Below are 16417 nucleotides of genomic sequence, written 5' to 3' on the forward strand. Positions count from 1 at the left end.
ACATTACTGACAAAAATGGTTGAGTAATCTTCGAAGGAATGTCAAAAGGGAACTGAAGGTCTCAACAAAAGTGTTTCGCTAAGTCTATAAAGTTCACTGTAATTTTTTTAAGTGAAAAATTTGTGTAATTTTTTTAAGTGAAAAATTTGCATTTGCAAAAAATTACATTTCATTTTTCTGTTGCTATTTCCTTTCATGCATCAAAATTCTGTAATATGACAGGCATTCTACCAATAATTCAAGACCACGATCCACAAAAAAATCTCCCACAATTTCCAACGAAAAATTTCACAAAAACTCGTTTTGCACCTCTACGACATTTGAAACACTTTAAATTAATTTTCGCAAGTAAGTTCGTCATAAACGTCACACCCAGAAAATCTTTTACAAACTTTTATGGATGTAAATTTAGAATATGAAGATATTCCGTTTCCAACTGTGTTTTCTCCAACTCCAATCTTTTATGAAAGGTGTAGCGTATGCTGAGCTCATATTCGTTTCCTCGACAAATAAAGAGTTTAATCTCCAAATATTTCAAACACAATTTTTAACCCTTGACATTATGGTTAAGAACTGCTTTAGCACTTCCATGATTCACTTTAGTAAAGAAACTTTGCAAAAAGAAACACTTCAATACGACGCCGCATATTGTGACTAAAAATGAGTTCAGTACCTTTATAAGAAAAGTGAATTAAAAATGCCAAGAATAAAATCCGGCTCGCTCCTAGTGTAATTCGGTGGATTGATTTCTGAGAAAGAACCATTAAATCCATTAACTATTGTTCTGGACAGAAAACTGACAAGAAATATTTTAAATTACTGCAGTTATAATTATGTTTGGTTATCCAGATTTGTGCTCATGAAAATTTGAGGTTTGGCTTCGATTCGTCTTCGCCTTATTTTTATTTGCCCGGCCTCTGTTTTAAGCACTTCTTTATACTCTACAAATCTCTCCCCGTGAATATCCTTGTATTTGAATCATAAAATTGTTCAATTAAAGAATGTAAGTCATACACAAATAAATTCAATCCAAAATTCCTTCGAAAACAATCAACTTTTTTCCACTGCCAATTCACTCGAAAATTTCTAAGATTTTGCCTCCAGAACCAAACAATACCAAATGTTGGAGTCACTGTCTTATTAGGGGTTAAAGTGAATCGATCTGAACATGACATCGATAGCACGGCGTCTGACATTGAATGCAGTATAGAACTAGATTCCTGGCTGCATATCATTCGTTACGTTGCATGGTTCATTGACCGCTGAGTGTTTAGTTTATTGAAATATGTTTCGGTTTTGCTGCGTGTTATCATACTAACGTTGGATTATCGAAATAATAACGATGAATTTCAAATTTATAATGGGTGGTCGTTACAGTTTTTGAGGAGGGTTTGAAATATCTTACATGCCGATATCTTTATTTTCTCACAAAAAATCATACCATGGAGGAAGTGGCAGATTGATAGATTGTGAAAATTGTCTGAGGTAATTAATGGACAGTCCCCAATATCAGATTACGTTCGAACGCGTTCATATCTCCTATAACTTATGATTTCGTCCTAAAGGCCATTGGTAACCGAGTGTGCAGCTTGCAGTTACTGAGCAACTGAATGAATTTACACGTTATTTGGCAATGCTACGATGAAGAGGAGGTCTTCCTCTATCTCCCAGTGGTGATAGTTTTTATTTTGGTCCGTACATTTGCCTGAAAACAACGAGCTACACACTCGGTTACCAATGGTTTTAGGGCGAGATCATAAATTATGCGAGAAATGTTGACCCACTGCGAAAACGTGATCAGCTCACGATCGTAACTTCGTCTGAGGTAAATCTATGAAAGAGAAAGGATAATACCATTTCAACTACATGTCTAATGTCTACTGTGTAGAGGTGAAACAAGTTTCAATTCAAGGGTTTGTTCTATTTTTTGTTTTGTTTTAGACTTTGAGTTTGTCATAGTAGAAAACCTGTTGCGTTGATGTACGGACAACACTTTGAAAGGATAGCAAGCTTTGTAGGTGTAATCTTGATGATTACATCATTTTTAAAGTGTCAACTTGAAGGCAGGCAATGTGATTCCTACGACTTTGAACGGCTATTTCTTTACGGAAAAAAGTGTTTTTATAAAATGTGCTTGAACAAACAATGTTGAAAATGGGTTAAATTTAATGAAATCAGATAGAAAAATTATAATTAGATTTCAAAAGTTAGTTTATTGTTTATCAATAGTTTTACTATTAAAACTATTGGATTAATCTGATGAGTAGAAGCAATGGAAATTTGCGGCTTTGTCGCGGTCCTATATTTTTGACTAAATTTTGCAAACGGTGAAAATATACATAATGAGTGTAAATTTCACGGAATTCAATTACATTTTGTTTTATTTTACAAATTGAGATGATAAATTTAATATCATATTGTCGATGTCAAATTTAACAGAAACTTTAGTCTTACATGAAAATGAAATTGTATTACATGAAAATGAATGATAAGAAAAAAAATGAACCTCGACTCTAAAATGAATAAACAATTTTTATAAGTAAAAATCTAAAATTTCCATGCAAATTCTCCAAATCTAACTAGTTTTGCGGCATTTCGCGGAATTTCCTAAACTTCGCATCAAAGACGAATTTCCATTGTCGGCAGACACTGTAGGTCTCAGCGCATTAGATTTTTTATTAAAAAAAAGAACTTTTGAACAGCTCAACCGATTTTTAATGTTTTTTTTTATAGAATGAAAGCTTAAGATTTCAACTTTAAAAAAAAAAAAAAACATAAAACTCTGAAAAAATATATAAAATAAAAAATAAAAAAATATAAAATATAAAAAACTAGATTTTTTTATATTTTTTCATGGGATTTTTTTTTTTAGTTTTAGGTACTTGGCGCAATGTCACGATAAAACCCTCAAGATATTCTAGAAAGTACCCTCAGAGAAATGTGTTAAATTCTCTAAAGAACCCTTATGAAAAAATCTTACTCATCTTGCATAGGTTCTCAAGAGTTTGAGATACTCAATAAATCCACTTTGATCGAAGCGTTATCACTGTCCTTCACTGTCTATATTTCATAAATTCACTCATAATAGTCATCAAAGTATGACATGATGTAATATGATGTCATTGATTCACTTTGAGACAAACTTAAGAAACATTACTACCGACGCATCAACGATTATGATGTTCCGTGTGGTCGGTCACGTAACGTAGCCGCAGACGATCTTCGATACGCCGTACAAACTACTTATCATTTTTTACAAGCCTAGTCATCTTTCCCAATTATTATTTATTGAATGGTTTAAACTTATCAGCTTTTTTCTACATTTTCCTTTTCAGTCATCCGACGTCATGTGCGTCAATTGCGGAAATTATGTCGGTGTTGTTTTTCAACACGATGCGCTACAAAATCTCCGCCCCGCGCGATGCCTCTTCGGATCGGTTCATCCTTTCGAAGGGTCATGCAGCGCCGATTCTGTACGCCGCGTGGGCTGAGGCTGGCCTTTTCCCAACCAGCGACTTGATGAATCTGCGCAAGATCGATTCGGATCTAGAGGGACATCCAACGCCACGTTTGAACTTTGTCGATGTGGGAACCGGCTCTTTGGGTCAGGGAGTGGCCGTCGCCTGTGGAATGGCCTACATTGGCAAGAACATCGACAAAGCCGACTACAGGACCTATGTGCTGGTCGGAGATGGTGAATCTGCGGAAGGTTCGATCTGGGAATCGCTGCATTTCGCTGGCCATTACAAACTGGATAACTTGTGTGTGATTTTCGACGTTAACCGACTGGGACAGTCGGAACCAACTTCCCTGCAGCACCAGATGGAAGTTTATCGCAAGCGCCTGGATGCTTTCGGTTTCAACGCGATCGTCGTCGATGGCCACGATGTGGAAGAATTGTGCAAAGCTTTCTTCGAAGCTTCCGTGACCAAGGATCGCCCAACGGCTATCGTTGCCAAGACCTTCAAGGGCAAGCATTTCCCCAACATTGAGGATTTAGAAAATTGGCATGGAAAGCCTCTGGGTGAGAACGCCAATGGTGTCATTGAACATTTGCAGTCGTTGATTCGCAACGGTGGACCACTTCAGATTGCTCCTCCTTCGCCACAGAAAGAGGGTGCTAAGAAGGTCAACATCGGTAATGTTCAACTGGCGACTCCTCCAGCCTATCAGCTCGGAGAATCGGTGGCCACCCGTTTGGCTTACGGTACGGCTTTGGCTAAGATCGCTATGAACAACGATCGCGTAATTGCCTTGGATGGAGACACCAAGAATTCGACCTATTCTGACAAACTGCGCAAGGCCTTCCCAGAGCGATTCATCGAGTGTTTCATTGCCGAGCAGAACTTGGTTGGTGTGGCCATTGGAGCTGCCTGCCGTGACCGTACTATTGCTTTCGTGTCCACCTTTGCCACGTTCTTCACGCGTGCCTTCGATCAGATCCGTATGGGAGCCATTTCTCAGACGAATGTCAACTTTGTTGGATCCCATTGCGGTGTGAGCATTGGAGAGGATGGACCTAGCCAGATGGGTCTGGAAGATATTGCCATGTTCCGAACCATTCCTGGTAGCACCGTCTTCTACCCGTCGGATGCCGTCAGTACGGAACGAGCGGTTGAACTGGCCGCCAATACTAAAGGAGTGTGCTTTATCCGTACCTCCAGACCGAATACTGCTGTCCTTTACGAGAACAACGAGCCATTCCAGGTAAGCAGCGTAGAGACAAATCTAATGATCAATCGCTAAATAACCATATCATCAATTCACAGGTTGGCAAAGCCAAGGTTGTCAAGCAGTCCGCCAACGACACCGTTCTTCTGATCGGCGCTGGTGTGACTTTGTACGAAGCCCTCAATGCAGCTACTGAGCTGGAGAAATCTGGCGTGCACGCTCGTGTGCTGGATCCGTTCACCATCAAGCCCATCGACAAGGAAGCCATTGTCCACAACGCTGCTCAGTGCGGTGGACGCATCGTTGTCGTCGAGGATCACTACAAGTAAGATCGCTACTTCTGCCTCCCGTTAATCTTGAAACTAACATTTCTTTATTTTTCGCAACCCTTACAGGCAAGGCGGCATTGGTGAAGCCGTGCTTTCGGCCGTCGCTGATCAGCGCAACGTTGTTGTCAAACATTTGGGTGTCGAGCAAGTTCCACGCTCCGGACCGCCAACTGTTCTGATTGACATGTTCGGTATCTCTGCTCGTTGCATCGTCGCTGCCGTCAACGATATCCTCAAGATGTAAAATGGATATGAATCTACCAGAAGGGCCTCGGACTGGTGATCATAACCGGTTTATTGTGGTGGTTCCAGAACGCCAAGTTAAATGACCCCAGTTATCCCCACATGAATCAAATTTATCACATTCCCCATGAATCTTATGCTACTCTTCCATTCCCTTTTTTACCTTATGTTCCTTAGATGGTAAGTCGGATCATGTTCACATAGGCGTAAAATTTCCTTTTCATTATTTTTTGATTGAGAATTGGTACGTTTACTTCTTAGACATTATACAACTGTTTTTCATTTCGTACAATATTTTTACAATAAAAATATATTCAAAACACTTTGAAGAACTGATTTTAATATTAGAAAGATGATCTCGAAAAAGTCCTTATAGAAGAGTTGGCTTGTTTTGCTTCGCATTTTTGGTGAATTCTACGAGTGGCGTGATGTGCGAATTGTCTGTTTCAAATAGCGAGGTGACTATACTCGACTCAAGTGAAGTGACTCTCCATTTGATTTACACGGCGAGTCGCTTCATTCGCGTTGAAAACTCACAATCACACAGTCGAGATTGATAATTTTCACCTCATGCCACTCGTAGAATACAACACTCCTCCTCGATGTATTCATCACTTGTCTTCACACTTACACAAAGTCTTGAAAACAGTTCTCATTGGACAACACATTTTACACAAACTTCCTCCTCTTGCACCAAACACTCCAGCTTCGTCAAGTATACCACAAAGTTCACATAGTCTATTCACACTTAACATCGGTTTCCCTCGTCAAAACAGCCATAAAATGCTTATCCTTGGCAGCACTCCTCAACGGGATGCCCAGCTGTTTTCCGGCGGTTGCCACTCTCCACAACACCTTCTGCAGTCTTCAGAGCATACAGCTCACCAGTACATTCTGCTATAGCTTGCACTTTTCCGCTTGAGCTCACTACTTGGTCATGTGACTTGACAGCCACTGTCCACGTACCAGTCACTCCGCTTCCTGTGACCTCTAACTCCAAAACAGATTTTTCTTCACAGCTTTCTTCACTTCCGGTTCTTTTTCTTCATGTTCACGTAGCACTCGGCAATCACTCCGGAAGTGGCCTGGTTTCCAGCAGTAATAACTTCGTCTTCGTCCTCTGCCGACTTCTCCTCGACTTAATAACTTTCGTCTTCGTCCTCTGCCTTCGCTTAACACTTTCAGCGCACGGGCACTGCGCTCACCGGATACTTCTCACTTTTCCATCTGTCGGTGGTACTCGTCCATCAACCGCTGCTTCACGAACGTTTGGTCCGCATCTGGTCGGTTCTCCAATGCCATCACCAACGCGTTAAACGACTCCGGCAGATTGCGATGTACCATCGCCACTTACAGCGAACTCTCGAGTTTCTGCCCCGCACACAACAGCCGATCGAACAACTATTCGATCACAAATAGGTGCTTTTTCCCACCTTTTTCGTAGTTGAAACTACAGAGTTTCTTCAGAAATGACACTCGCGACGTCACCGTAGCCTTTTCGTGGCACTTTTTCAACCGTTCCCACACATCGATCGCTGATTTTCCGTGTTTCACTAGGGCTAACTGATTGTCCTCGATGTTCAGAATGATTAAGGCCTTTGCCATCTGATCCTCTTTCGACCACACCACAGTCACTGGCGTTCAAATTACCACAGGAGTACCTCAAGGTTCAATCCTGGGTCCGATGACACACTGAGGTTCCCCTTTTCGACGGGTTTTGAGAGGTCTATGTAAAATCGACGGATGAAGTAGAGTAGCCCGCTAGAAGCAATACAACAGTTATCTCCCTTTGAGAAACTTGTTATCATAAACAAAATCGCATAAGATTACTTATTAGTTCGCAGTAATATCTATACACTTGCATAACATGCCAATTTTCCTCATATAAAATATACAAAAATATCGCCTCCACTTTTGTACGTATATGGCCTTTTGATGACATCTTATACATAATTTTTACACATATAGCATCACATAACGTAAAGTACATTCTGGTTGTCTGGGTTGTTGTTCTCAGTCTAGATACTTCATAGGGGTCACACGCAAATCATGCCACGCTCCAAGGGGTGGTGGAGGTCTTGCAGAGCGTGATAAGTGATAAAAATCTTCGAAATCTGCAAATCTTCTATGGACGTCTGACGCTTCGGAAACCGGACGCTCGCATTTTTAACAGTATTTTGGACTATATTCGATTGGGATCCATAGTTATAACACAGACAAACAGACGTCACACTTTTACCATTGTTCATCGACCACCTTTTTAACGGTCGATTCAAAAATATGGTAAGTGGCCAATCCGCCACCAGCAGCGCTCGCATAGTTTTTGTTCGTGTTTGACGTTTAGACGCTACCGCCATCTGTTGGCCTGTCGACCAAACACATCGATTTTAGTGTTGGGCGAAGATGTCCTCGGGACTATGATTTAGATCAGGGCTGCCCAACGTACGGCCCGCGTCCTCATTTTGTGCGGCCCGCGGAGGGTTCGAAGATTCTTCTCATATTTGACCCGTTGACTATCCTACCAACCCGAAGTTAGAGCATGTCAAAACTATTTAGTTTCAACCTAATATTTCATTTTTGATGGTTTTGTTCCCTTTAAATTTTCTTAGCTACTTAATTTTATGAATGATTCAAATTCAAAATCTCTAATTCTGTGTGTTTCAACAATGTTTCTACCACGACTTCTTTCGGCTTTGCGTTATTCACGCAAATTCCTTGAAAATATTATAAAAAGACAGAATTTTTACAAAATTTTGAACGAGAGTTTTTTTTAAGACTTCTGAACACGACTTTCACGGATAACATTGACATGATGCTCACAGAATTTTCACCAGTATTCCATAGACTTCTAGTCTGAATTTTTCGGGTCGGATTCTGACAGAATCTGGAGTATGATTTTTATAAAATCTTGAGTATTATTCGCACAGAATCCAAAATTTATGGGGAAAATTCTTCAAAATATTCTGCAAGAGATTATTATACACTTTTGAAAGAAACTATCACAATATCCATCAGAATTTGGCAGGAATTATCTGTTTTACGATTTGTTTAAATGAAATTTACTTCAATCAGAGATTTGTCAGATTTTATCCCTGTCCTTTGGTTCAGAAAGGGGTATGGGCGCGTTCTGCCAACTCGGTCGAGGCAGATTTCTTGTGTGAACAAGTTACAACATGGACGTTCTAAAGTGCCAGAATGAAGTGTTGTGCTTGTAGGGAGCACTTGAAGATGGGATGGAAGGTCATTACTTCGCGTTCGTGCTTTTCTGCTTATCTTAAAAGTTATATACAATAACCGACCCTAAGTTTAACTATCGAAATTTACAGTTGCAAATACAATAATCGTTCTAAGTTCTCTAACATGTCGTCGCGTTAATTTTATCATAATGATCTTTTATCTACATCCGTCGAACCATTCTGAATGGCCGTTGTGAGAATATCACCAAGAACTTCTCACATGCAATAAAGCTGAATTGTCCTACATTGAAACATTAAGGTTTTCGCTTTTTTGGATTCATATTTTTGTTGTTCGTCATCAGTATTGTTGAGATGTCCTCAATGCCGCACATGGCGTACATTGATCATTGCCATGGAGTTTCTCGTAAGCTGCATGGGGATTGTTATCATGAGAATCCAAAGAGCGAATTTTGTATGATTTCAGGCCAATACAGCAATAAAGCATGTAACAATCACTAACATTTCTTCTCTCTTTATTCTTGTTTTCATATCTAACCCGCCATTACAACGAGGAAAAATCCATCGGAGAGGAAAACATGCAGCGTATTGGCCGAGAAAAGATAAGTATTATGTTTTTGTAAATATTCTTATTACTGATTGCAAGGTGAATCAGATTAACTAAATTTTTGACTAATAACAAACTTGTTCCACAGAGCTATTTACAAAATACCACTCAAAATTCCTCCTTTCCCATATCCTTAGGCAAAACACTTCACTATCGCTATATGTATGACTGATTCATGTTCTTTTGACTTTGCATCATTCATACGTGTATTGGAAGTCAAGAGTAGAAGCAAAACTTAAAGAACCTTCTGGTCAAAGATGTTGCGTTGCCTACTTCCCAAACTCCAAAATTCCCTCGGTGTATTATGGACGGTGTGAGTTTTCAAACTTATGCTGGAGACTTGGCCCCTGACCCCCTGACATCAATAAAATAAAATAAAATAAAAAAATCAGAGATTTGACAGATTTTATGAACTTCATTTATTTACTTTTGTCAAACTATGCGAATAATTGCGTTTTTTTTTTTAATATGGCCCGCAACGCAAAATTGTTTCTGTGATTTGGCCCGCGGTTCAAAAAGGTTGGGCAGGCCTGATTTAGATTGAGATTTGTTCTAAATGGTACGTCTGTTTGTCTGTAGGGATTATTTTTTCAGAAATGGCCAAGTTAATCATTTTTCTTAGATCGCACTATTCAGTTGTGACGAAATGTCATTTCAAATGAAGCTCACTATAGAAATTTATTTATTATGCGTGGCGCGAAAAATTCGCGCGCCGACAATCTTAAAAAAAACGCTTGTAGATCGCCGCAGGTACTTCAAATCGTTTCGATGTCCTCTGCGCGATCATGCCTTGGACAATCAGGAATAATCGCGCAGAAGACATCAAAACGATTTGAAGTATCTACGGCGATCTACAAGCATTTTAAGAAGTTTTCAAGATCGCAATCGCGATAAATAATCGCGCAATGAACAGTAACCAATTCTGTCGATGAAATTTCCACTTTTCTTGTACGGAACAACATCTCGAGCAGCCGAAAAAAGCTTAGCAATAGCAATATATAATATGGATAGCTTTAAGTGATATTAAATTGATAGGTATAATATGTAAAAGATCTGGAAATGATATATGAAATTAACTACATACAAAGAACAAACAAAATTTCGATGTTGTCTTCAAATCTCTTATGTCAATCAAGTCAATATCACGCTTTGTTTGTCAGTACTTCGCTCCTTCTAGGAATACTTAGCTCTGTAGTGACTAGACCTTTTAAAAGAGCTGAATTTACACACTTTCCCGATCACGCTTCCCATAGAAATCCAATCGAGGTACACTAAATAATTAACACTTTCTTCATCATTTTAAAACCACGTTTATTCTTCCCAAAACACACCAACAAACTGATCCCTCTTTTCCTTTCGTAAACCTATGCCTACTATGATCTGAATTGATTCCTTTTTCAGTGCTAGTTGAACAGTTCGTTGGCTCACGAACATTTTTTGTTTTAACTATACTCTGCTTCCAACTTCTCATAATCCCTACAGTTATAACGTGTTCTACGTGCTGCATTCAAAAAAGTAGACGAAATAATGATTTTTGGTGAGTCAAGGTTGCTGTCCGGGATTCGAAGCACCCGTGTAATTCGAATTAATACGGTACCGTAAAGTGCCCTAATTTAGCGCATTTCAAACAAAATTATTTATATACCGTGACCTGTTCTAATTCCGTGTGTTGCCTAATACCATGTATTTGGGAATTATGTAGATTTCTAGCATATTATATTATTTATTTTTCTAAATGATTGTCACAAACGTTAGCACATTAATTAGTATTTAGAAAGCCATGACAAACTTGAACTAAAGTTGCACAAACAAACAAAAATAATGTTAGAATGTAATCGCCTGGTGCCAACACACGGTATTAGGACGCGGTTGCTTATGTGTTCCAAATACCGTGTTTCAGTTATAATTCCAAAATGGCGAAGTGAAATATATATTTTATTTCCCTAATCAATCATGCTAAAGTTTTATTTTTAATGCGCTTCGTTCGTTTAATTGAGAGATGTTTCAAAATGTGACCCGGCAATCGGGGTCAGATGCACGGTATTTGGAACACTAGTTTGTTTAACAACATCAACTGTAACTGTGGTTAAAATCTTCAAAATGGTTCAAATCATATTTTTTATGCAAAATATATAAAACGGTCTACTATGTAAAACATGAAAGACTTGAAAATAATCATACGTTAGTTTTATCTGATCGATTGAAACTTTAGTTTTTTTAACCTCACGGTAATAGAGCATGCAGCGCGGTAATATTGCAGCAGCTTTTAATGTCATTTGATGCTAGGGGAACTTACGTATTGTCGGCAGCCTAAGCAGTTGAACTTTTAGGAAGGCAATTATACACAACAACAAAGCACAAAAATTAACAGGAGAAACCTGAACTACACTTGAGCACACTTAATTTATTAATTATTATGCACAAAACACTATTTTGTTCTCTAAATCGTCTATTTTTCCTCACCAAAGTCACGAGGCACTTGTTCTTTTATCGGCAATGCAATTACTATTGTCGGCAACAAAATTGTTCTCTTCGGCAATCCAAAAAAGTACAAAAACTAGGTTATGTATTGGTAACTTTTCGTATTTGTTAACAATGCCTGAAATTGAACGTCACTCATTATGTTCTACTCGTTGAAAGGGCCAATGCAGAAAAATACAGACTACACTGAGAACAGCATTGCAGTTACAAATAGAATAGCTGAGAGTCATATTGAATACACAACGTCACTAAATTTGTGCAGACTAAGGCGCCGTCCACAAATTACGTAACGCTCTAGGGGGAGGGGGAGTAGGCTCAAACGTTGCGGCTCAAACACAAAATTTACTTTTTCATACAAGGACTGTTGCGGAGGGGGGAATGGTCGAACACGGTTCTCTTGATTTGTTCTTATTGCGTATCAATTATACATGCGGCGATCTGGACTATAGAAATTCATACATTTTGCCTTGAGAATGATGGATCGATTGTAATACGAAAGCTTTATTTATCGTTTTAGCATCACCCCACATCAAGGCGTCGATAGACGGAATCTATGACAAAAGGTCGAAAGACAAAAGGTCGAAAGGACAGAAGGTCGAAAGACAAAAGGTTGAAAGGACAAAAGGTCGAAAGGACAAAAGGTCGAAGAACAAAAAAGGGGAGACAAAGGCTCGAAAATCTTTTTTCAAAGAAGGAAAGGTCCTTTCGACCTTTTGTCCATAAACCCGATAGACGAGGGGAGTGCGCACGAGCCTATCGATCACAAGGTTCTTGGTTCGATTCCAGGTAATAGGCTTCAAATTTATCCCTCTCATTTACCATATCACGTCTATCTTTTGATACTATCAAATGATACTATCTCCGCAGACAGACGTTTAAGCAGGAACAAATTTATTCAAAATTCCTGTGTAAATTCTACCGTGGTGTCACCTAGGGAGCTAATTGCTGCAGTACAGTGACAGTTCGTAAAAGCACGTAGCTTCATCTTCTCGCTTACTACCCAGTCCACCACCCACTGAACAAAAATATCAAAACAATCACTTTAAAAATGATTCACACAATTGTGGTATTTTCACGCCAATTTATTTTACATGAGTTACGATCATTCAAGGGTGTTATACTAGCATGAATCTGTGAGTAAATTAAATGCCAACTTGTGGTAAAAAATTACAATGGATTTAATTAACTTTTACATGAGAAATTAGAACCAAAAGGGAACATCATCCACCCAGCGCGAAAAAAGGTGCATAGTTTTTAGCGTTGAGCACGTGGACTGTGGGAGCGGTTGTGTGTCATGCTGTCAACGAAATGTGATCAGGATGGTGGCGGGACGCATACGCCACTAACGCCATCTGTTAGCTTATTGCCACTTGGTGATTTGTGGTGGCCATGTTTTTACACAAGTGGCTGAGTCTAACTTGAACGTCTGTCTGCGCTATATCTATGGGTAGTGATAGGGTTACTATCACTTCTTGAAAAATGATGAATAAAGATAGACTATATTATCTCTATCAATTGATAGACGCATGGAGATACTATAAGCATTTTTTATCACTGTTGGATCAAGCATATTTTTATCATCTATCTTTGGGTAAAAATATACTATTTGCAAAATTCTATAGCTAACCCTATCTATCCCATCATTGATACAAATACTGAAACCAAAATCTTGCGCATAATGGGAAAAGGCCAATAAAAATAAATCAAGGTATGTTCTCATGGATATTTCGGAACGGGCACGACGAGAGAATGACGGCAATCGTTGTCCGACGCCATTTAGAAATCCAATATGGCGGCCTCCGGTTTGGTAAAATCCTTGAAAATCCAAGCAATATGGGTATTTTCGGAACGGGCACGATGAGGGGATGACGAAAATCGATGCTCGACGCCTTTTTCAAATCCAAGATGGCGGCATCTGGTCAAGGAAAATTGTTGAAAACCCATGCAATATGAGTATTTTCAGAACGGGCGCGACGAGGGGATGACGAAAATCGATATCCGACGCCATTTTGAAATCCAAGATGGCGGCCTCCGGTTTGGTAAAATCATTGAAAACCCATGCCATATGGGTATTTTCTGTACTTTTACTAATCCGGACGCCGTCATCTTGGATTTCAAAATGGCGTCGAACATCGATTTTCATTATCCCCTCGTCGCGCCCGTCCCAAAAATACCCATATTGCATGGGTTTTCAACAATTTTCCTTGACCAGATGCCGCCATCTTGGATTTCAAAATGGCGTCGAATATCTATGTTCATCATCCCCTCGTCGCGCCCGTTCCAAAAATACCCATATTGCATGGGTCTTCAACAATTTTCCTTGATCAAATGTGCCATCTTGGATTTCAAAATGGCGTCGAGCATCGATTCTCGTCATCCCCTCATCGTGCCCGTTCCGAAAATACCCATATTGCTTGGATTTTCAAGGATTTTTCCAAACCGGAGGCCGCCATCTTGGATTTCTAAATGGCGTCGGACAACGATTGCCGTCATTCTCTCGTCGTGCCCTTTCCGAAAATACCCATATTGCATGGGTTTCCAACAATTCTTACACTCCTGAAGCCGCCACATTGGATTGCTAAATATGGAATTTAGTTAATTTTCTATACCCATCGTACAACAATTTTGATTCTATTTTTATCAATTGATAAAGATAGAACCTCTATCATTGTTATTTGAGAGATGTTGTACTGATAGTATCATCATAAGAATTTTTTGGGATAGGGATACTATCACTCTATCATCTTTCTCTGATAGGAACCATTCTATCAGTGATACTATCAGGATGGACAAGAAGTGATAGTATCATCTGGCTGAACTGGCAGTATCAGTTGTCTATCAGATAGATGATAGTATCATCGTCTATCTGATAATTTTGATGCCTGCCCGTGAAATATATTTTTGCAATGAGAATACATTTTTTTTTTAGCCGAACACATCAAGTCAAATTGCGAAATTTGTTCAAAAATAAATGAGGACTTACGCATTTTTGGCCAAATCTCACCCCCAATGACGGTACTTGCACATTTGTTTTCAATGTTCCACGATTTTTTTCTGGTTTATGAATATTGTTCGATCTATTCGGATCAACTTTGCCAGTAAAATTGATTTGCGTTCCTACTATTCTCAGTGTATGAGAAAATCAGAATTGGCCCTATTGCAAATCAATTCACTTATGACTTGACACAAAAACATCATCCTCTGAGTGCCTGTAGAACAACAGGAGTGTTGCCAAAATAGTTCAACTATTAAAAGACGTATCTTTTATATGTTTTTCAGTATATTGAAGATTATGCCCTACAATCTACTAATAAGAAAGTATTAAAAGGATCAATTGTTACCAATGCATGCTTTGTTGGCTAATTCCAATAAATAAATTAGTGGTGTTCTATTTTTTTCGATGAATTTAAATCGTGAATAATAAATACACCGCAATTGAATATGGTTCTCTGGCAACCTAGTCCAGCAACAAAAATTGATTGCCGAGGAAATCAAAGTGCATTAATTTCAATTTGTGATTTAAAGCATAAAAATTAAGTATTTTCGAGTGCTTTATATACAAATCAAAAGTTCAATAGTGCATAAGTGATCGGTGCGTAGCTTGTTTGAAAAAATTGGCATTGGAGCTGAGAATTGGACCTTTTAAAGTGATGAGTTTTTGTAAGCTGTTCTTGTGTTGTTTTATTCGGCAGCTCACGAATGACGATAATTTCGTAAGCATTTATTTGATTTAATGATAAAACCCATGTTATATAATATTTTGGTGAAAGAAGTGATTTACATGGAAGATTATAGTTCAAGGAATATGTTGAGTACATTGAAGTTAACTCTTGTTCCATAGATAGATTTAAACAAGGACGATAAGTTAGTGTTGCCGAAAATACCCTCAGGGTGCCGAAGCCATCATTTACCCTACTATGATTTAGAATAAGTTTGAATCACAAGTAAAAGCAAAAAAAGCACGGCGTAAAAAAATAATTAGTGAAGGCCCGTCTAGATTGACGCAATTTTTTCAATTTCCTTAGCGTCCGTGCTAAGACTGTAGCATAGCATAGCATAGCATAGACTGACTGTACATGTCAATGGTTGCTACTCCGTGATTGATCGGAACTGGTAAGAATTGCACTACGATCCAAATGAATAAGGGATGGGAGTTTCCGCTTACTCTCGAAGTGCAATTTTAGCAGATCTAATATTATTGTTCAATAACGGCGCCGGCCAAGTCCTTACAGTCAGTTGGGATAGGGAAGGAATGTTAGGGTGTAATGATTGTTGCTTCTAGAGACCGAGAATACCTCTGCATCTCCACAATCACCACGGGAAGGGTGTTTATTAGTGAGGGAGGAAAAGATCTGGGAGTCACCTCTGGTCGATGATGCGATCCATGGACAAGGGGGGAATATACGACTTATATTTAAAGCTAGTTTTGTATTTTTGTCTCGAGAAGTTTTTGGTAGAAGCTTTAAAAAATACGTCAACATCTATAATGTCGAACAATTCAAAATATGTTTTTATTAATGACGAAAACTGAAAATTACATGTATATATTTTAAATTATATGAAACAGGAATAATGCCGACACTTGTAGTGACGAACTACACATAGTTTGTTTGAAAATTACATATGAGTATTACTGTGCATTTTGTCTCGATATGGTAGAAGTTTTAAAAAATACGTCAACATTCACAATGTCGAACAATTCAAATATAATTTTTAATAATGTCAAAAAGAGAAAAATATATGTATATTGAATTTGTATAAGAAAATAGCATAATGCCGACATTTATAGTGACGAACCATACAAAGTTTGTTTTAATATTACTTTAAAGTTAAGCTTTTAAGAAAATATGTGTTATCACAAGCATGAAACGAACTCACCAGTTGTTAATCCA

The 16417-nt window shown here is 38.6% G+C and overlaps 1 protein-coding gene across 1 annotated transcript in view; it reads left to right on the top strand.

Annotated features, from left to right (window-relative positions):
- Positions 1 to 5572, top strand: part of LOC5564768 (transketolase-like protein 2) — a 29051-nt gene extending 23479 nt beyond the window's left edge. Inside the window, exons 2-4 of the mRNA XM_001649091.2 lie at positions 3336 to 4707; positions 4770 to 4996; positions 5067 to 5572. Of these exons, the coding sequence (XP_001649141.1) occupies positions 3336 to 4707; positions 4770 to 4996; positions 5067 to 5244 (1777 nt within the window). The 3' untranslated portion in view covers positions 5245 to 5572. The remainder of the gene's footprint in view (positions 1 to 3335; positions 4708 to 4769; positions 4997 to 5066) is intronic.
- The last annotated feature ends 10845 nt before the right edge of the window (positions 5573 to 16417 follow it).

The sequence above is a fragment of the Aedes aegypti genome, chromosome 3 (assembly GCF_002204515.2).
Source record: "Aedes aegypti strain LVP_AGWG chromosome 3, AaegL5.0 Primary Assembly, whole genome shotgun sequence".
In the NCBI taxonomy this organism is placed as follows: Eukaryota; Metazoa; Arthropoda; class Insecta; order Diptera; family Culicidae; genus Aedes; species Aedes aegypti.